This window comes from Neophocaena asiaeorientalis, unplaced genomic scaffold, assembly GCF_003031525.2.
Source record: "Neophocaena asiaeorientalis asiaeorientalis breed wild unplaced genomic scaffold, Neophocaena_asiaeorientalis_V1.1 scaffold418, whole genome shotgun sequence".
NCBI classification, from domain to species: domain Eukaryota; kingdom Metazoa; phylum Chordata; class Mammalia; order Artiodactyla; family Phocoenidae; genus Neophocaena; species Neophocaena asiaeorientalis.
In genome coordinates, this window is record NW_020175731.1 from 1708344 (window position 1) to 1731047 (window position 22704).

The 22704-nt window shown below is 44.7% G+C and overlaps 1 protein-coding gene across 1 annotated transcript in view; it reads right to left on the minus strand.

Annotated features, from left to right (window-relative positions):
- Positions 1-22704, minus strand: part of RFX4 (regulatory factor X4) — a 164511-nt gene that overhangs the window by 80105 nt on the left and 61702 nt on the right. Inside the window, exon 4 of the mRNA XM_024732163.1 lies at positions 11871-11994. Within this exon, the coding sequence (XP_024587931.1) occupies positions 11871-11994 (124 nt within the window). The remainder of the gene's footprint in view (positions 1-11870; positions 11995-22704) is intronic.

Here is a 22704-nt window from a genome sequence, read left to right on the forward strand (position 1 = left end):
CCCTCTGCTCTTTCAGCCTGGGCAGACGGGGCTGGGGTCTCCATGGGCCAGGGGTGGGATGCGCAGAAGCTCTGGTGAACCAGTCTCTCCGGGGCTTGCTGGCATCCTTTTTTAGGTGGTGGTCAGGTTATTCATCTCTTCCATCCGTTCTTCTCTCCATTAAACACACGGCTCCAGGTGGAAGGAAACTCAGCACGCAGAGTACCCTGACATAATTTTGTGGTTGTAGTTTTTTAAGAAACATGAGTGAGTTTGGGGCAAACGTTCCTGAAATGGCATCTTCAAACCACAGGCCTCATTTAAGATAAGGAAGGGGAAGAGTGAGAAGAGGAACTGACACCCATTGGGCATCAGTAGGCACCATGCACTAGACAAAGTATTTTACTCTCGGTATTAAATTTATCCTAAAAACCACACTGGAGGAGAATATGATGGTCCTCGTTTCACAAATGAGGAACCGGGGTCTAGGGTGATACAGGCTGCTCAGATTCACAGACGCCAGCGAGTAGAAGCAGCAGGGATCCAGTTCTACTGTCTCCTGTTCATCACTTTCACCGACACCCAAGGAAGCCAGCAAGGGTCCGCTGACTGTGCACGAAACCCTCAGCATTCTCTGTGGGTGTCACCTCAAGAGACACCTTCAGAGCCACATAGCAAAGCCACTCGGCCTCATTACTCTACAGAGAGGCCTTGTTTGACTTTGACCCCAAGTCATATGGTCTTGCTTGATCCAGCTTGATCTCCAAACTTAGTCATCAGGGATGCTCTGAAAAAAGGCTTTTGGTTGTTCCAAAAAATTCAATCCACCCTCAGCAGGCAAAGATTTGCCACCAACAGGAACTGATCCAAAAGAAGTTCCAGTGTAATGGAATAAGTGGATATTCTCCCCCACTCCGAGGGAGACAAACTCGTGTATACAAAGAATCAAGTATGCTTAAGACGGTTTTAAAACAAGAGCTCCCGGTCTTATTTCAGAGGTCATCTGGGTGTGGGAAAAAGAAAAGGGGCTTTTCAAGCAGCAAGAAATTATAAATTCAGTACAACGGCAAGTAGTTGTGACTTCTCTTAAAAAACACACACAACAATTTTTTGAACAAAAGAGAGAAATGGTTAGGGAAAGAGGTTAAAGGGATTCTAACTGTCACAACTTTAAGTCTGAAAGTGGGGTACTCTCTTTGCTGGCAATAGACCTTGAGCCTTTTTCAGAGAAGAAAAAATAATTAAGCCTGGTAGTATGAATAAGTTTTCCTAAACACTTTCCATCAATGCTACCGTCCTGAAATGGGTGTTTGCCAGAGTAATTTTACTGTGCTGGTATAACTCTATCCATTTAACAATTTTGGGAGGAGTAACACCTACTGGGTGCCAGGCACTGGAGGTTGAGGTGGGTTCCACCCGGCTGCAGGTTCCACAGGAAATTCCACGAAAGAAACTTTTTAAAATTACAAGAAATTTACATCTAGAGCAATGAGACAGAAATGGAATTTCAAGTTATGCATACGGATTGATGAAGGATTCCGAGCAAACACCCATGGCTAGAGAGGTAACAATCTGTTGCCCCCGATAAGTACCGTGGGTAACAATTCCAAGAAGTCCAAAAATCTATATGTGAGCCCAGTATTGTCCTTGGGATGTTGGGATGATGTGTCATGTCTGTGAGTGTGAGAAGAGACAGTCATCATACACCCGTTTAGCTAGAATGTGGTGAGTTACATAAGATAGAGGTTAAGTCAAAACGGGAATAATTCTGAAGATGATAATACGAGAGGGTGAGGGTGGTGATGGTAGCATGTGTGTGATGTGGGAAATTTTTAGAACAATTGTTCTCAAAATTGTTCAGAAGGAAGAGCAGCTAGAAAGGTTGAAACACTCATATGTTAGTGATGATATATTAAAAACATGATGTATTAAAGTCATGAAATGTTGCGATGGTAAACTGAAATCATAATTATAGCTAAAGTGCACTGAGTGTTCATACTTACCAGGCACTGTGCTAAGGCAGCCCTTTTAACAGTCATTATCTCAACAGTCCTCAGGTGGTTGGTGCCACGTCCCCATTTTACAGAGGAGAAAATTGAGGCTCATAGCTATTAAGAAAGCTCCTGAGTTCACACAGCTGGTAAACGGTGGGGCTGGGATTCAAACCCACACAATTTGATTTCTGAGCTTTTACACTGCACATCAGTGAAGACGTGTGAAATAACAAAATATGGAATCTGGTGTGAAATCAGACATTCTGACATCACAGCAGATACTAAGGGTTAAGAAAAACATATGCAAGAATTTAAAGTAGAAGGAAACTGTCCATGCGCTTAATTTTTTTCCTTTGCAAATTGAAAAAAGACCATCCCTGAAGAATCCTAAAGATGCCTCAAGAGTACATTTATCTCCCTCTGTGTCCCTCCACAGGTGCGCAAGCAACCTGGGGTCAGGGCAGATTGTGAGCGCTCTTGAGGAAGAGGGCAGTCATGTAAAACGAGAGGAACCTTTAGCCTTATCTCTGTTCCAGGCATATGTGGCTGACAGAAGCATAGGTCCCCAGAACACTGTTGTCTGTCTGTTTGTTTCTTGCATTGCTCAAGCATGGGCGGCGGGGAGGAAGGAGCCACATATTCAAGGAAGCAACACCCACAGCCCAAATGGCTAAGTACCTCAAGCCCTCACGGGGAAAAGGCAGGATATAAATAAATTCAATTCATACAAGTACATCTGCCGCCCCAGATTCCCTTCCTCCTGTCTCCCTACCTCTTACTGGAGGTGGGGGGAGCCCTGCCCAGCAGGTGGCATCCACTGGTCTCCCCCCTTCCCCTCAGATCCAGCCCTGCCACTACACATCGGACCTTGGGAAGCCCACTCATTCTCTTTGACTTTTAATGTCCTTGTCTGGAAAATGAGAAGGTCTCACCAATAGATCTTTAAGTTCCCTTAATAGATTAAACTTCTTTACATTGAGGTGTTAGTAACTGGTAAGTATTAATGAATTATCCTGCTCTTTTGTAGTTGCATTTCCACAGACTTAAACGAAAGGAACTGAGGATTTTGAGATATCAGCAAGCCTTCGGGGGAGGTGTATTTGCGAGGTTAAAGGGCCTCCCGACGTATTCAAGTCGCACTGTGTCACAGCTGTCTAGTTGCCTATCCATGAATCAGCCTCTTCCTGACAAGCTCAACAAATCTTTGACCATAAATCATGCTACCCCACACAGTCTAAGCTACTCACTTGGTGCACTTATGTTTCCTCCCATGGGCTCCACATTTGAGAGTACACCCTGCACTCTCTTAGGATCCTGGGTTCCATTTTATAGTCGTGACACATAAAAGGACACATGGAGAGAAATGGGTGAAGGTGATCAAAAGGTACAAACTTCCAGTTATAAGATAAATAAGTCCTGGGTTGTCATGTACAGCATGCTGACTATAGTTAACAATATTGTACCGTATGATTGAAAGTTGTCAGGAGAATAGATCTCAAAAGTTCTCATCACAAGAAAAAAAAAATGTGTAACTCTGTGTAGTGACGGATGTCAACTAAATTTATTGTGTTGATCATTTTGCAGTACATACATACATCAAATCACTACGTTGTACACATAAAACTAATACGATGTTAGGTGTCAATTACATCTCATTTTTTTTAAAAGAAAAAGGATACGTGGATTTCTGAAATGCCCTTATGTGGATAAAATGGCTAGTTGTCTGCCCCTTTCCCTTTCTAACCAAACTCTAATTTTTTAGTCCAGGAGGCGATGGACTACATTTTCCTGCCTCCCTGACAGCCAAGGGCAGACAGTGAGACAAAAGAGGAAATCACTGGGCAGGGCTCTGGGAAAGCTTCTAAAGACAGCTGACTCAGCTGGAGTTTTGACCTTTCTCTCCCTACACCCTGTTTTCTACTTCTTGCCTGGAATTTAGGCTTTGTTGTCCAGCAGTCACTTTGGACCATGAGGTGACCTAGAAATTAGAAGCTATCTGCTAAGAATGGCAGAGCACAGAGAGAGAGAAGGAGCCCAGGTCCCTGATGCTCTTATAGAGCTGTTATACTAGGATAGGTTACCTTCTTTTAAACTTATTCTATGTGAAGAAAAGTAAAACCACAAATTTATTTAAGCCATTGTTTGGGAATGAGGAGAGGCATCTTTTACACACAGCCCCAATACAATTCCTAACTGATACACCTTCTGATTTCCACCCAGGATTTACCTCATAGGAAAGGTTCCAGGGACCCTGGAATCAGCTATCTCATCTTTAAACAGGAACAGAAAACGGCATCTAGTTCACAGGGCTGTGTGAGGATTAAATAAGGTAATATGTGCAGAAGGCTTGGCCCAGTGCCTGGCAAAGTGTCAGTGTTACTGTCATTATGATTTCTCATTGAAAAGTGTTTCCAGTTCATACGGTAAAGACCCTCACACCTTTGTAGACTAACTTCCCCACATGATAGATGGAGGGACTGAGGTTCAGACAGGGAAATGGGACCTGTCCAGGGTAATACAGAGAGTAAGAGTGATAGATCCTCAAATTCAGGGCCCAAAACTTGGCGTTATTGGAAACTCCTCACCTACTGCACATGGTGGACCCTCAGTAAAAGTCTGTGGAAGAAGACATTCTTTTGCCTTTAATCCTCCACCAGAATGCCTGTTACAAATGCATGGAAAGCAATCCAATTAGTAAGAGATATTCTCTTAGCTCAGAAATCTGAGGTCCAGTTTTTCTTTCCGAAAAAGCTTAGCTCTTGCTAAGCAGAGTAATGCTCCATCTCTGGGCAGGTGGAGCTTTTAGTTTCCAAAAGACCAGTGGAAAAGCAGGAGAAAGAAGCATTTGGTGAAACTGAAACTCTCGCTTCAGCTTCCATGGATCCCGCAAGTCTGCAGGTTAGGAGAAGGCAATACTAGGTACCTAGAGGTACTCCGGGATTGACCTGGTTCTCAGGCTGCCCTCACTCCCCACCCCGAGGAGGCAGCAGTTTCCTCCTCTGCGTCCCTCTGATCCTGGGTGTTCATAGCTCAGGGGGCACATCTGCCATCTTGTTTTGCAGTTTCTCACATGCATATGTCCGTTTGCAGCCTCCTCCCCTAGAGGACTCCATTTCCCATCTCCTGAGATAAACGCATACCTAATAAATACATACCTAAGGTTCACTTGGGTGAACCCAAGTGTTGAGGGGGAAGCAGAATGGGAAATACTGACAGGGGGGCTCCCAGTGCCTGGAACACCCTGGGGGGAAGATCTGAGGGGAAATTTCTCAATTGCAGTGACCAGCGCACTTGACCCTGAGAGACAGGCTGAGACTTCACTCCCAAATTTGGTCATATGGAGGTGTCCAAGTGACTGCTAATGACAACACCAAAGTCAAAAGGACAACTGTTTACACAAAACCTGCCTCTACACATACGGACCGTACCCCCAAAATAAGCTGCTCTGTGTAAATGAGACAGTTAGGTACAGGGACTCTAGAGCCAGACTTCTCAGGGTCACATTCTGAATCACACATCTACTTACTGGCTGTTTGACCTTGGGCAAATTACCTAACTTCTCTGGGACTCAGTTTACCCATGTATGAAATGGGGATAATAGTTTCTACCTCATAGAGTTGTTTGGGGGATTAGACAAAGTTGACATATGTCAAGTGCTTAGAACAGTGCCAGGTAATAGAAAGCACTATGTAAGTGTTCGCTCTTTTTATTAATTTTATTAAACATCTGTGAATGCTGCATTCATAATTAGATATAGCTAGACACTTCTAATATCTGTTAAAAAGAATTGTCTTTAATAAGCTTGGGTAATTTATGTGAGTAGATGTCATGTGTAGGCCAATTCTGATATTACCTTGTGTTTGTTTCCATTTACAGCTGTGTTGCTCTCTAAACATTTATTTCACTGCTTTTGCTGGAGAACTAGGGGTATCATTTTGGGAGTGTTTTTTCTCACCCTGACAAGCCTGGAGGCACCAGTAGCAGGAAGGAAAGGTTAGGGAAGAGCAGAAAGTCAGACCACTCTCCCCTCCCCCACTGCAGGTCCCCAGGCCACACATGGTCAGTCCTGAGGTGGGGGGGAGGGGAGGAGTTTTCAAATGGATGAGAGACTGTAGGTTTCAACTAGAGCACTGGACTGGACTTTAGTGTCTACAAGAGCACCTAAATTATTGAAAAGAGGCTTGTTTTAACATCTTTATTGGAATATAACTGCTTTACAATGGCGTGTTAATTTCTGCTGTATAACAAAGTGAATCAGCTGTACATATACATATATCCCCATATCTCCTCCCTCTTGTGTCTCCCTCCCTCCCTCCCTATCGCACCCCTCTAGGTGGTCACAAAGCACCGAGCTGATCTCCCTGTGCTACGTGGCTGCTTCCCACTAGCTATCTATTTTACGTTTGGTAGTGTATATATGTCCATGCCACTCTCTCACTTCGTCCCAGCTTACCCTTCCCCCTCCCCGTGTTCTCAAGTCCATTCTCTACATCTGCTGAGGCTTGTTTTTATAATCAATAACCGAAAAGCTATTAAACCTGCCACAAAACCATCAGGGGTCAGGGAAGGGAGTTTGGCCGTAACATGGTTGAGAAACAAAGCAAAGCCATTTTCTGTTTGCACATCACCAAGGTGGGCCTGTTCCATACCCGTCACACTCATGGGGGCTCCTCTGGGCTTCTCTAAGAATAAAAGCGTAACATGAGGCATTCAGAGAGCTGGTCAGAACCCTCCAGCATAAGGCCAGAGCCACAGGGTGAATCCTCAGCCGAGAAGCAAGAGCGGTGGGCAGTGGGAGGTCAGCTGGAGAGCACAGCCCTTCAGCCAGTGTGGACAGAGATCCAGAGGGTCTCCCCCCAAACCCACCACCGGACCCCTTTCCCCCAGCGTATGGATGACGATCACAGCACAGGACACTGATAGCTGGGAAGAGCCTTCAGAGAGCACCAGCTGGTCAAAAAGACTCCTGTTGCCTTTCCTCTAGATACCCTCCCCCTCTGTCCCCCGACCCCGACCCTGGAGGAGTCAGAAGAGGAGAGAAAGAGTCCCCCCCCTTCCCTTTCACAGAGCAAATTCGGAGGCATCGTGGGGGGAGGTCTGCCTTCCATGTGAGATGGAAGTTTTAAATTGGACAGAACTGGGCTTTTTCATAGCTGAGAATGAGTTTTAATTATCCAGCCAAGACTGATATGATGGCTGATGCTGTGGGATTGCCCTGCAATGTTGTCAGAGGGCAGAGCAGGAACGACGGACAGAGGACTCTGAAGGCAGCTCTTTAAAGTAAGTGAAAATACAACCAGTTTCCATTGGTACCTCAACAAGTTCATCCCTACTCAGCAAATGGACTAATGGAAAGTGGATACAATGCCAATTTCGTATGGTGACCATAAGGCTTAAGCAAACTGCCACATGTCAAACGATTCATGGTGTTCTTAGCAAACAGCAATGATATAAATCATTCAATCTTCAAATATCTGAAGATCTATTATGTGCCAGGCACTATTCTGGGGGCTAGGGATGCATAGTGAACAAAAAGGTCCTCATGGAGCTTCCATTCTAGAGAAAGAGATGGACAAAACACAAGCAACTAAAAAATATATATGTTACATATTTATTAGTTATATGTATTAATAATTATATATTATATGTAATAAAATATATAGATAATAATACTACAATATATAGATAACTATACATATATATTAGTAACATCATATATATATATATAGTAGTTCAGACAGTGGTAAGTGCTATAAAGAAAAATAAAGTATGGTAAGAAGATAGAGGAGTTAGAACGGAATGCAGCCAATTTTAGAAAATAGTGATTTCTTCCATTGATAGAGAACTTTACAGTTTTAAAAAACATTCTCATAAGCACTGTCTCATTTTATCCCTGGAGTAATCTGGGACACTTCCCATCTAAAGGTAAGGAAACGGGAGCTCAGAAAAGTTAAGTGACTCCAAGTTGGATGACCTTTCATCACCCCAGCCAACAGCAAAAGCAGGCACAAGAAGTCAGCTCAGCTAGCAGCCTCAGGACGCTCTGCAATTCCGAAATTAATTCCAGGACCCAAAGTCAATACAACATTACTGGAAGCTAGTGCTTTTGGAGCTTGCCCACGGGGTTGGAGAGGGGATTTTTATTTCAGATCTTACTTGCAGCAGAGCAATCGTTGCCATCCACTTTACCAAGAACAGGGTCCCAGCCAGGCGACATGGGGACAGCTTTACCACTGATGTCTGTTTCACCTCAGCCCACTTGCAAGCCAGGTGGGAGGACGACCACCAATCTAATTTTTCTCTAAAACCTAAGCTGAAATAGTGAACTTTGCCTGCTCTAAGTTAAAAGTTCAGAGATGAATCATAAGTTTGGACGGCTCGGCTCAAAGGAAGACTGTCCACGATTACACTCTAAGGTTTTACAGAACTAGTCCCTTTCTCTCAAGGAGGTGGCAGCTGCAGTGTGCCGGGAGCCCTCAGGAAGGGAAAATGTGTCTGGGATTTCAATTCAACAAGCTCAATGCGAAAACCCTCAGCAGGTACCTTCTGTCCTCCGTGGCTGGAAGGACAGCCCCAATTTCCAGTGTACTTGAAATTGACGGCAAGGCAGCTGCAGAGAGCTTTTGCATTTGTGCTTTAATTTCAGTTAGAGTATTTCGGGACTGGAGATAAGACAGAGTTCGGATGCTTTTTTTTTTTTAACATCTTTATTGGAGTATAATTGCTTTACAATGGTGTGTTCCTTTCTGCTGTATAACAAAGCGAATCAGCTATACATATACATATATCCCCATAGTCCCTCCCTCTTGCGTCTCCTTCCCACCCTCCCTAACCCATCCCTCTAGGTGGTCACAAAGCACCAAGCTGATCTGCCTGTGCTATGCGGCTGCTTCCCACTAGCTATCTATTTTACATTTGGTAGTGTATATATGTCCATGCCACTCTCTCACTTCGTCCCAGCTTACCCTTGGATGCCTTTTATTTATTTATTTGTTTTTTGCGGTACGCGGGCCTCTCACTGTTGTGGCCTCTCCCGTTGCGGAGCACAGGCTCCGGACGTGCAGGCTCAGCGGCCATGGCTCACGGGCCCAGCCGCTCCGTGGCATGTGGGATCCTCCCGGACCGGGGCACGAACCCGTGTCCCCTGCATCGGCAAGCGGACTCTCAACCGCTGCGCCACCAGGGAAGCCCTTGGATGCCTTTTTAAATGACTATTTTGGAAGCACCTGGCACTGTAATTCTTCTTAGAGAGGAAATTTATTATTTGGGAAAATATTCTGAAAAGCCATTTGGATTAAATGAGACTTATGGGCATAGATGCCAGCAGGAAGCAAGGACTAGAAAATAGAGGAAATTTGGTGGAGGTTGTCCCAAGAAGGAAGGAGAGGGAGAGTGCAGGGGGCAGCAGGAGACAGTAGAGGAGGACAGGAGAGGCAGCAGAGCAGAGAGGGCGGGACCAGCTGTGGGGAACTGGCAGGAGGGCCAGGAGCGTTTTGGGATGGGACCCCTTTCCATGGGACCACGTTCCACGGGACCACGTTTGGGATATAAACTACCGCTGCACACTTCAGTCTCCTAGGACGCTTTAGTCTACATGGATGCTTTCTGTGGACTGCCTTGTGCAAAGCAAAGAGGACCCTGAGTTTCATCCCTAGCTCATGATGGTACAGAACAGGGCTGTCTACTAGAACTGCCTGTGGAGATGGAAATGTTTTATTTGCACTGTCCAATATGGTAGCCTCTAGTTCCATGTGGCTACTGAGCATCTGAAATATGGCTAGCGTGACTGAGGAACTGAATTTTAATTTTGTTTAGGTTAAACAACTGGGTGTGGCCAGAGGCTACTGTACTGATAGCACAGGTGTGGAGAGAGGGGGTATATGCAGAAAGAGGAGTCCCAAGTCAAGGTGACCCTGAGGATGGAAACACCCTGGGACTTGCTGAAATCTTGGGGGCAGATTTGAGACTTGAAATAGGAATGGAACTGGGATGCTGGGAGGAGAGGAAGAGTTAAATCGATTTTACCTAGATCACAAGGTCAAGGAAACCCTGAGCTGACAACAGGGTTACAAAAGAATTTGCGAGAAAAAGGAATAGAAGGTCCTTACACAGGCAAATTGGAGTTTCTAGAAGTGCTGAATTTTTTGGTTCTGTTTTTGTTTCAGAATCTAAGTTAACAAATGGCTATCTGTATCTGTGCACAAGCATCTCATGGAAAATTCATAATAACAGTGGTAATGGCACGTGGTAGGTGTTACTAAATATCTGAGCCACCAGATGACTGAGTGCAACAGTACCCTACGTCAGCCCGCCACCCTCTCAGGTGAATCTTGCAACGTCCCAGGAAGAAGGCAGGGGTTAATTCCCATTTCACAGCTGAGAGGACTGAGTCTCAGAGAGGTTAAGTGATAAGTCCAGGAGAGCTAGGATTCTTGGTCTTTTGGTTCACCCAACCTGACTCTCCATTTCGGCCTCTGGGAGGGAGTGTGTAGATGCAAGAGTATGTTCCAGGATCCCAGACACAGGACAGGGATACACTCCTGCTGTGCTCTTCCTTCTCCCACTGCTGAGAGGCTCTCAGTGCCCCTCTCTAGACTGGGAGCCCCTCCACAGCAGGACCCATACCGGGATCCCTCTGAGTCTCCACTGCCTAACACAGTGCATGCCACACAGCCAGTCTCAGCCAACACTGCCCGGCTGAAGAAATGAACGAAAGAAACAGCAAGGGTGGTTTCGCCGCTGATTTTTTTAAAAACTCTTTTCACTTTGGAGAAGGAATATTAACCCATCACACATGGTTTCGCCGCAGATTTTTTTAAAAATTCTTTTCACTTTGGAGAAGGAACATTAACCCATCACACAAGCATTTTTCCCTTCCTAAGTCATCACAGAGCATCTTCCCATTTACTGAGTAGAGCCAATTCTCAGCCACTCAGTTTCAGACTCTCCGGGGTGGTTGGCTCAGGCCTAATATTGCCCTTTGTTTTTTCTTGCTGATGATTTTATCTGTTGAGGATCTGAAAAGTGAATTTCTGAAACACTGACCCCTTCCTGCCATTTCAGTCCTTGTTACACTTGCACTCAGAAAACTGGTAAGGAATAGTGGTGCAGGACAAGCTTGCCTATTTTTTATTAGTCGATGTGGAAAAATAGTTACACACAGGAAAAAGAAGCTAATAAAAGGAGAAAGAGTTTAGATGTATTGACTCAAATTAAATTGAATATTTTGGGGTGTAAAAAAATCTAGATCTTTATCAAATAAACACATGATGAGTCTTAAATTGAGTTCCAATAGCCTTCCTTGGCCAGCTGAATATGAATGATCAATGGTGATGATTTTTTGTAGAGAGAGCCCTGAGTGTGGAATGTATTTTTAGCATAAGTGGATAGAGAACAGTCAGGCCTGTAGTGATATTACAAACAGTACCACCCCCAGCAGAGGACTCCCAGACCTCCAAGCTATGATACAAGGCCACTTCCCAGTTTCTCTAAGCCTCTCACATTACTAAGCCAAGCAGTTTGCCTGTCCCAGGCTCACTGACATATACATAACACACTTGCAAGTTCAATATTTGCCGCTCAGAGAAAAGAAGTTACTGTCTGCGAATTAAGTACCAAAGAAATTCAAGGTAGACATTCACTTTTACTTTACAACGTGTCTGAATTGTTTGAAATATTTAATTAATTAATAATTACTTTGGTATTACTCTGTTTTGGTATTTGGTTTTGTATTACTCTGTTAACAACTGTTTGAAATTTTTACAGCAAAGTAACCAATGTATTTACTTTGGTAACCTAAAAAAAAAAATTAAATGATTTAAAACATGATTAGGAACTGTGCATAAATTACTTAGAAGTAGGGAAGAAAAGGAAAAAGTCTGGTGAAGTTGGACTCACCTTTCCAAAGCTGGCAGCGTTGACGGGCTGGGTGTCATTCTTCTCGCAGAAGTCCAGGTAATGCATGTAGAGGGCACTGCGAGGGATGCAGACCCCTTCTGCAATCTCATAGTTCTCCTCCAGCCTGGGGAAATAAAAGCTCAGTGAACAAACCCAAGAAAGAAGGATCTGTTCTTTCTAGTCCTCCTGCAGAGATGGGCAGACCTGAGAAATAACTCTTTTCTTACAGATGGGGAAACCAAGGTCCACGAAGACAAAAGTCTGCCTAAGGTCAGGAATGGAGTTAGCAGGTTAGCAGGATCAGACCCCTGGTCCCTTTGGGTATGACCTCAAGTCACTTTTCCAGTCCAAATTCCCAGTCCCTTTCCTCTGCGTTGCCATTGGTCTGACCACATTCTGGGTGAATCAGATTCCCCCAAACTCCAAAAAATGATAGAGGATATTGCAGGTGCTCCCCTCAGCCAAGCTACCCACTGTGTAGCCATTCCTGATAGGTGTTAAAATCTTGGGGCTTCTTGGCTAACAAGAGCAGCAGAGTGAGACAGCCTGGGAAAACAAATGCCCTGGCACAGGCTGGACAGCTAGACAGCCACTAACCCACTGCTGAAGGAGGTTACATGACCACAGCAGGGAGTTGAATTGCTTGTTTCCTTTAGGCTCACCTTCCCTGCTGTACTGGGATTATATGATTCTATACCCATTACCTTCTTAATGACTATAGGTTAGGGTTTCAGGCTAGGAATTTTTCCATCTGGGTTCAAATCCCAGCCTTATTACTTGCTGGCTTGGTGACCTCGGGTAAGTTACTTAACCTCAGCCCTCAGTTTCCTTTTGGAGGTACTGACTGTAACCGCCTCTCAAGGTTGTCATGACAATCAGATGTAATGTGTGACATGCATCAGCATGGGGCCTGGCACATGGTGAGAGCTTAGTAGGTGTTAGACCTCATTATCATCCACTTTTCTGCTCCATAAAACATTTTGGGGCACTCAAGATGTCCAGAATTTGTGCTAGATACTGGGAACATAAAAGTAAACTAGATACAGTTGTTGATTTTTTTTCCCCTCTTTAACCCAAACACCAGAATGTAGGCATCCAATCATCAAGTTCCCCCTCACCACCATGTCAGCTGTGAAGAAAACAGAAGACAACAAACAACACACTGGTGTTCATTGTGGATGTCAAGGCCAACAAGCACCAAATTAAACAGACTGTGAAGAAGCTCTATGACGCTGACGTGGCTAAGGTCAACGCCCTGATCAGGCCTGATGGAGAGAAGAAGGCATATGTTTGACTGGCTCCTGAATATGAGGCTTTGGATGTTGCCAACAAAGTTGGGATCATCTACACTGAGTCCAGCTGGCTAACTCTAAATATAAAAGTTTTCACTGTTAAAAAGAAAAGAGGGCTTCCCTGGTGGCACAGTGGTTGAGAGTCCACCTGCCGATGCAGGGGACACGGGTTTGTGCCCCGGTCTGGGAGGATCCCACAGGCCGCGGAGCGGCTGGGCCCGTGAGCCATGGCCGCTGAGCCTGCGCGTCCGGAGCCTGTGCTCCGCAATGGGAGAGGCCACAACAGTGAGAGGCCCGCGTACCGCAAAAAAAAAAAAGAAAAGAAAGAAAAGAATGTAGGCGTCCAAAAGAATCAGGCTCCTTTGTCATGGACACTTTGGAAGGTTAAACAACTCTTCCAACAAAACTGCTGGGGCACATGACAGTTTGGGGACTTCTCTTTGGTCCCCGCTGCCTTCAGAGTGTGGGGCACACACTGTTCAATAGAAAATACTTCTCCTCTGACTGTGAACTGGATATTAGGAAACAACCCCAGGTCATTTGGAACCAAGTTTGAGGGCTAAAGTGACTGGAATAACCTTTTTCTCCCAACTGTTTTTCTAGGGGTTCAAAAATAAGGCATGATGCTAAAACAATGAATTGAATGTCCTCAAGTGGCTTCTAACTTTCTCTGAGGGCACTTGCCAAAGAAGTGGTCCAGCGCTGTTGTAACTGAAGTGGAATGAGGACACGGCCTCCCGAGGTGCCCACTTGAAAGGGCAGTGCTCATTCGGCTCATTGCAACATGTGGTTGAAAGAAAATCAGTTCAATCATTTCATATCCAAACCCCACGGATGACGCAGAGGACCAAACAACCCGAGGAACGCTCAGACAAATGAAGATGCCTGTGCTGAGCCATCCCAGGTAGTCACACCCACTCCCCCCTCTTCTGGGAAGGGGAACACTGAGTAACGCCTGAAAATTTTTATAAGTGTTCCAGGAAATAGTATATGCAATCCCTCCTAGGCAACCTAATTCCTTGAGGCTGGGGTGGTGTCTGATTCACTTCTGCATTTTTAAAGTCCAACAGACTCCGTGGCACACAGCAGGTATTCAGTAAATGTTTGATGGATAGATTGTGTCAGTCATATATTCATTCAACAAATATTTACTGATCTCTTATCACCCAACAGGTGCTGGGGATACCATGGTGTGCAAGATAGCCCTTGTTTGCGCATGGAGAACAGATTAATGGTGGACAGGTGGATAAAGACACAGGTAATCTTCAATTCAACAAATATTTATTGAGTGCCAGGCAGTGTTCTAGACTTTAAGGAAACAGTGGTGAACAAAACAAAGGCCCTGTCCTGAAAGGGCTTACATTCTATGTGTCCCCAACATCATACATTGGAACTCTAAATGTATTTCCCTGTGGGAAAATGGTTTCACATAGAGATTAGGTTTCTTAGGACTATCCTAAGCCTCGGGGCTGGTGTGAATGGGGATCAGCCGTCTAGTTTAGCCTGGACCCCTAAATGCCATTCACAGTATTGTTTCCCTGTAAAAGTGAGTTCAAAGGTCCAAATAACCAGCTTATGCACAAACTCGTGGGGGTCATCGGAAAAATGCAGCTTTCACAAAATGGGGTCTCACAAACATTCTTTGTTTGGCCTGAACAGTGTTGGACCAACTTTTAAAATTCAGGACATTTCACATAAGAATCTGGATTTCTGGCTTCTTTTGAAAAGGCTGAGATCTGGCAACACTGGGCCCATATTCCCCGCGTGACAATTGGGCAGAGTTACATGTGCCCTCGAGTTGGCCAGAGTCCTCACTCCTCCCTATTTTTCTTACACCCAATCTATTTTCTGTTCCTTGTCTGCCTCCTGTAGGCTCTTGTGTTGACATAAGACACAATCTATGCCTTAGTTCACTTTGCAGTTTATTGCGGGGAGAATAATGCACAGAAATAAGAATATTTAAATACTACAAACTCCCAACCACAGGTGCAGAGGAATGTGGGAAGACAGAGAGATTACTGTGTAGATGGGAACAGATGATTAAGGTTTCATGATGAACTGGAATTAGAACTTTGTAACAACAACAACAGCTAGCATCTGTTGAGCTCTTACTAGGTGCCAGGCACGGGGTATACATTATCTCACAATAACCATTTGATGCCCATATTTTAGATGAGGAAACTGAGGCACAGAGAGCAAAATTCATTTGCCCATGGTCATGCGGCTGGTAAATGGGAGAGTTTGTCTCACTGTGAACCACTGTGGTATTCTGCCATGGGAGACGGAGGGGGTTCCAGGCAAGGAGAACAGCAAGGCTAAGAGACAAACGTGGCTCAAGCTTTGGATGATGGAGACACTGGTCTGAGTGGAGAAGAGGGCTTGTAAAGGAGTATCTAAAAGGAAAGAACCATGGGGGAGGGGCATGCCGCATAAGAGAATATGGCTTGGCCTAAGAGTTTAGCAACCTCCAGAGTTGAAGAGTTACTATGAAAGTCTTATTTTCAGAAGGTAATGGAGTGTTACTCAGACAGGATTGAAAAAAATATTCAGACAGGAAGACCTGAGTGTTTCCAGGATGCTGTAGGAATAATAATAATGTAATCAAATACAATAGAATACTGCTCAGCCATAAGAAGGAATGAAATAATGCCATTTTCAGCAACATAGATGGACCTAGAGATTATCATACTAAGTGAAGTAAGTCAGAAAGAGAAAGACAAATACCATATGATACCACTTATATGTGGAATCTAAAATATTATACAAATTAACTTATTTACAAAACAGACTCACAGACATAGAAAACTTATGGTTAACCAAAGGGGTAAGGGGGTGAGGGACGGATAAATTAGGAGTTTGGGATTAGCAGATGCCAACTACTATACATAAAGTAGATAAAGGAGAAGGTCCTACTGTATAGGACAGGGAACTATATTTAATATCCTGTAACAAATCATAATGAAAAAATGTGAAAACTAATATACATGTAACTGAATCACTTTGCTGTACACCAGAAACGAACACAACATTGTCAATCAACTATACTTCAATTTTAGAATGTAATCAACAACAGTAACTAGCATTAATTTAAAGTTTAAAATGTTGTATTTGCCAGCAATGGATTGAGACTAAAAGAACGTTTAAAGAAAAAAAAAAACAAAAAAACCCCCCAAGTCTCATAGGTTTCCTCTTAGACGACTGAGCGTGCCACTAAGCAATTTCCTTAGAAAGCTTAACTTCAACTCTTTAGGCTACTGTGTTGTGGGATATTTTCCAGTTTAATGCATAGACAAGAACAATCTGGGAAGCTGGAACTTTGTGCATAACCAGCTGTGTGCTTTTTGCTTATATTTACTAATGATTTTCTAAAATTGGTTTTGGCCAGAAAAATCCATGGACACATTCAACAAACATGCATTTCAAACCATTCAGAATTCATCTTATAAAAAGCACATGGGGCTTCCCTGGTGGCGCAGTGGTTGAGAGTCTGCCTGCCAATGCAGGGGACACGGGTTCGTGCCCCGGTCCGGGAAGATCCCACATGTCGCGGAGCGGCTGGGCCTGTGAGCTATGGCCGCGGAGCCTGCATGTCCGGAGCCTGTGCTCCGCAACAGGAGAGGCCCGCGTACCGCAAAAAAAAAAAAAAAAAAAAAAAAAAAAGCATATGATCCTTCAAATTATAGGGAGCCAGTTAAGTTTTTAAAGCATAGGAGTGCCAGGATCAAATTTATTCTCTGGAAAGGTCACCTTGGCACCTCTATGGTGAGTGGACAAGGAGTACTAGTGAAGACTGGCACATAGGGGCTGACTAGGTAGTACTTGTAGAATGAATGAGTGAATGAATGAACAAATGAGATCGGTTTGGAGCCACGTTAATAGTCAGGGCAGGAAATGATGGAGCATGGATTGAAGGAGTGGCTGTCAAGGCAGAGATAACACCTAGGCTGTGCGTCTCATGCTGCCAGATGTGAGGAGGGTGGGAGCAACCAAGGAAGCCCTCAAGCTCATAACTGGGTTGAATGGGTGCAAAGGGGCTCCATCCCCACGATTAAGAAAAGCTGAGGAGGTGAGTTACAGGGGCGGGAATAATGCTTCCAAATGTTGTGCTAAAGGGCATGGGTTCCCAGATAAATTCCTGGCTCCCCCCTCACTGGTTACTTTACTTAAGCCCCCTGTGCCTCAGTTTCTATTTGTTGTTTGTATGGTTCGTTTGCTCACTAAATCTGGTCAAGAAATCAGGATTAAATACAAGGTCAAGTTTAAAATACATCCCATTAAATGAACCCATAGCTGCAACAAACTATCAATATCTGAATCGTATGGGTGTAAGTCACAGTTCACACAGGCTGAGCTAATTAAGCAGGTACCTGCCAAAGGCCAGAGCCTTCTAAATAACTATATTCTTATCCACGCTTTGTTTCTCTTACTGGAGCTTCTTTGCCTCAAGGTATCTAGGTGGCTTATGACTATGAAGCATTTTAATAAGCTCTATGAGTGAAGACACGTAATTGGAGTTAAGGGCAACCTTGATGCTTGATGAGTTTCTACATATTTATTTCTACAAATAAACTCATGACACCTTTCCCCAAACCTTCTTACAAACCCCAGAGGGTCCGTGCATGTACCGAAGTTGCTAATTGAAATGCCAGCTTCCTGACCAAGGCATGGCAGAAAGGCAGTTAATTATTGCTCTTCATATCTGATGAAATTTCCCCTTTTCCTCCTCACTTTTACAGGACATCATTAGTCTGCCATGGTGAACAATACTCCATTATACCTGGATCTATTTTTTTTTAATGATCACCAAAACATTCTCCACGTCTTCCATTTTCTGATCTTCTATTTAACAACCTGATCATGTTTGAATTGAGCCTATCCTATTATGGAGAGATAATGACCTCAGCCCGCTAGCCAGCATGAGTCATTATCTGCAGTGTACATTTTTAAAAGACCTCCTCACAAGGTTTCAGCATGCGGCATCCGGGGGCACGTGGTGGAAGCTTCGTATTAGCGCTTTACAGTGAAGAGCAGATGTCTCAGCGCGTAGCATAATTTCTCCCTCTGCTCTCATTCTAAACGTATGTTTTCTTCTATGTTCACGTGGGCTTTCAGTCCAGCCTCCACTCCTCGAGTCCTGGTAGACATGTCTGGGACAGAAACTTTTTTCTTCTATTTTACCCAAAGAAAAGAAAACAGGATTTTTTTTTTTTTTTTACTTGCTAAATATCATAATTTATTACTGAGGTTATCAGAGAGATCTGAGACTGCAAAATATGTGAGAAAAAAAAATCTGGCCAAACAATCAGAGCCAAACAATAGTCTAAACCCTTCAGTGGCTCCCCTCTGCCTCTCACAGAAGTTCAGATTCCTTACCTTGGCACCCAAGGCCCCCTACCTCTCTGACCCTGACTACTTCTCCTTCTCCAGGCTTCTCTGGCCTCACTCCCCTACACATACACTTCTCTCCAGCCGGCAGGACTGTCTGCCATTCCTCAAACATATCTTGCCACGCTCCCCGCTACGGTACACGTTCCCTGGCCTTCCCACCATGGGAGGGGACCCCCTCTGCTGGGCCTCACCCTTCAAGGCTCAGCTCAAATTTCTCTTCCACCAAACTGTGCTTAATTTCCACCCAGCCCCAACTGCTGATCACTCCTTAATCATTTCTTCCTTGACAAATTCACGTATTCATTCATTTGATAACATGTAGAGTGCTGAGTTATGTCTGTAGAGGAAAACACCTTGACTGAGCAGACACATCTTCTCCTCCTAGAGCTCTCACCGCCTCCTGGGGATTTCCACAGCTCTTCCGAACAGCTTCACTGAGAGACAGCAGTTTTACAGTCAGGGATCACTGAGTCTGAATCTTCCTCCACCACTTGCAAGCACTACAGTCTCAGGTATGTTACCTGAGCTCTCAGACTCTTGCTTCCTTCATCTGTAAAATGAGGGAAACAATACCCAACACCCATCTCCCAAGGTTGCTGTGAGGGTTAAACAAGAATCCAAGCACAGCCCTCAGCCCTCCAGCTGGCATATGTACATCACTCAACGGAGGGTAACTATTGGTGTCATTCTGTATTAGCCCAGAACATTCAGGTAACATTTCACATCTTAGACTGAAAGTCCTGTGAAGGCAGGGACCAAACCACACTTCTATTTATGCCAGCATAGTTCCTAGCACTGTGACCTGAACACGGTCAGTAACAGTGTGGAAGGAAGGAGGCGGGGCGGGGGTGTGTGTGTGTGGCAAGGGCTGGGGGCAAGGAAGGAAAGCAGGCTTTTGCACAGATCAAAAAAAAGTTAAAAAAAATCTTAACACCTGGGGGGTTAAAGGAAAAGCCTGTTTATATTAACAGATCTGATTTATATTTTCAAGCACCTCCTCTTGTGCCAGAGATGTTGATATTTGCTATCACTACTCCCACAAATGGGTAACTTTATCTCCATGACATGGAGGAAGAAATGGAGAGTTGGGGAGGCTAAGTGACTTGCCCCAAACTACTCGGCTGGGAAAAGCCTGCCTTGGAGTATGAACTCCGGGACGATGCTTCTAAAGCTCTCACTCTGTGCTAGGGACTGACATCCATGTGCTCAGTGAGTCAGCATTACCTATTGAGCACCTACTATGCGCCAGGCACCGCAGAATACAGCAGTGAATGAGAAGACGCAATTCCCACCATCGCCTTTAGGAAGCCGACAGTTTCTCAGAAGGAAGATGGGAACCAAGGAGAGAACACCACCAGATGATAAATAAGTACAAAATGGTGGCATTTGGCTCATGTGGGCTCGGATTCTACAGAAGGCCAAAACAAATAAACAAAACCCACCCAATCTATTTTATTAAACTGCAACAATTAAGCCCACAGTTTGCTGCTGGGTGACAAACACGAGTTCAGGTGGGTCCCTGGTGTTTCTCCTAGGACCTCGCTGGCCCCGCCTCCCCTTGCTTGAGGGTCTTCTTATAAGGAGTCAGGCATTTCCCCCACGTGGGTGGAGTGAGACTGGGACCATCTGCTGTGTTGAGTTGCCCTCTTCCAATAGGGGTAATAATCCTGCCTCCTCTACCCGATTTTCGTGAGATCCAGTGAGCTCAGCCAGCAACATCAGCTGGGGTAAGCCTGGCACACCAGGGGTATTGGCTCAACCTGTAAGTTTGGTCCTTGCTCAGCCATGGACTGAGTCAGGGATTTATTTCTGCCATTGCAATGACTCAACTGGACCAGAATCTACACTAATCTAATCCAAATCTTGTGCTTTGCCTACAAGCTACCAAACTGGTGCTCCAGAAAGGCCTGGGATTAGCCAGCTTCTGGCATCCCTCTGTTCACTTTTTGATTAATCAAGTCCTTTTCTTTCTTTCTTTCTTTCTTTTTTTTTTTTTTGGACAAAAACTAGGCAGTACAGTAGCAGAGTGTCACAAGTTCTGTGCTGCTGCTAACCCACCTGTCGGGGCCTAGGCTACAGGTTGGCAGCCAGAGCGCTGGTGGCCCCAAATGGCAGTGGAGGGGATTTTGGCACCATCCTCTACCATAAACCACCCCCTTCAATCTTCCCTTTCCATCTCTTCCCTGCCTCTACTCATCTCCACTTCACCGTTACAAATAGGGCTGCAAAGAACATCTGCATATGTGTCCCCCTGCACACCTGGGCGAGTGTTTCTCTATGTCAGTACCCAGGAGTGGATGCACATATTAAAATGTTAATGGGACGCAAAATTGCCCATTCAAATGGCTTTACCATTTTATACCTTCACTCACAGCACAAACTACTCTCTAAAAATAAGAACCTAGCTCTACAACATAGCATCTCATTCTCTGAGACATTTACACCCTTCACGTTGTCCTGCTTAAGCTACCTTTCTCCATCTCTGGCTGAGGACTTCTAGCGGGACATAGTCGCACCTATTGGCACTATATGTCACTTCTGGTTACAAGAGCTAAAAATGTTTAGCCTCCCTTTCTGGAGTGAGTGGACTAACTCATACTATGAAAGCAAATAAGGTTATGCCACCGTTGAATAAAGAATTAAATCAGAAATGGGTACACAACGTCAGGTATTGGTGACATCCCGTGGGTCTGGCCTAGCAGCTGTGGCCGGGTCTAAAACGTCACCGTACTTCTTTGGCACACTACCCAGCCCAATTTTCTACCTCTGGCCTCCGAGAACATTTTAAAGAGAAACACCGAATTTATTTTGTTTCATATTGATTTGAAATATTGAAAGCCTAGCAATCACCCAAGCCTCATTTTTTTTTCTTCAAAAGAAAGGAAAATGTCTCCCACGAAAGTGACAATTTGGTCTTCAATCCTCTTCCTTTGGGGAAGGGCCTCCCTTTCCCTGGAAACTGCAGACAGGGAAGTGTCTCCCCCCTGATGGCACACAGGAGCTGAGAGTGACACTGGCAACAAGAGAGGTGTGTGAGAGGGCGGGGCAGTGGAGGTGGACACGTGCTGGCAGCGAGTAGGCCAGGACAGCAGACAGGCTGCTTTCCCTGCCGAAATCCTCTTTGTGAATAGAGGTTATTGTGTGGCCAGGATTCCAGCAGGGCTCACCATCCCCAGTGGGTTGGGCTTTACTAACCTCATGACCAAGGATGCTGGAAAGTGTTTGGCGGAAGGCATTTGACGATATTTGCAGGCAAATATTCTGCTGGGAACTGCCTCCAGATTACGTGGCCCTGCTTATTTTCAGCTGCTTGGCTGTTGTATTATTTGTTCTTAGAGTGGGGATGGTCTCTAGGGTGATGGGGAGGGGCTCTCGGCAAGGTGGGAGAAGGCAGAGAGGCAAATAGCTCCTAAACCAATTCCAGGAACAAGCCAAGTGTCCCGGGAGAACTGGGCACTATCAGGCCAGTGGCTACCACCTTGGCGGTGAGGCCAAGGTCCTTTCCTGGGGCTGCCTGCTACCCCTGGAGAGAGGGGACAACGTGAAGGATACAGATGCCTCGGAGGATGAGATGCCATGTTGCGGAGCTAGGTTCCCATTTTTTAAAAAACAGCATTTTGTATACTTCGGCTGAATATAAAATGGTAAGGCCATTAGAGTGGGCAATTTTGCAATCCTGTTAACATTTTCTGTGCACCCAGCACTTCCACTGCCTGATACCCAGAGAGAAGAAACACTTCAGCAGGTGTGTGAGGGGACATATGAAGATATTCTTTGGGACTTTATGTGTAAAGGCAAAGATGAGATTTGGACACAACCTAAATGTAGGTCAAAGAGGGAAATGGCGAACTGAATTCTGCCGCTGTCTTACATGAAATTCTGTGCAGCAGTTAAAATGAGGTTGTTCTTTGGGGACTAATCTGGGTATAGCTTCGGGGTATTCGACTAAGGAGAGAAAGCAAGCTGTGGATCAAGACAGTGTGACAGGTTGTGGAACAATATTTTTAGTGTTCTATGTCTGTATTCTTTTTATAAAGGAGAAAATACTAAATAAAAAACCACAATTCAGAAACTTCTATCAGTACATATGCATGTAAATGCATAGGCAAGGGACAGTAATAAATAAATAAATATATATATATATATATATATAT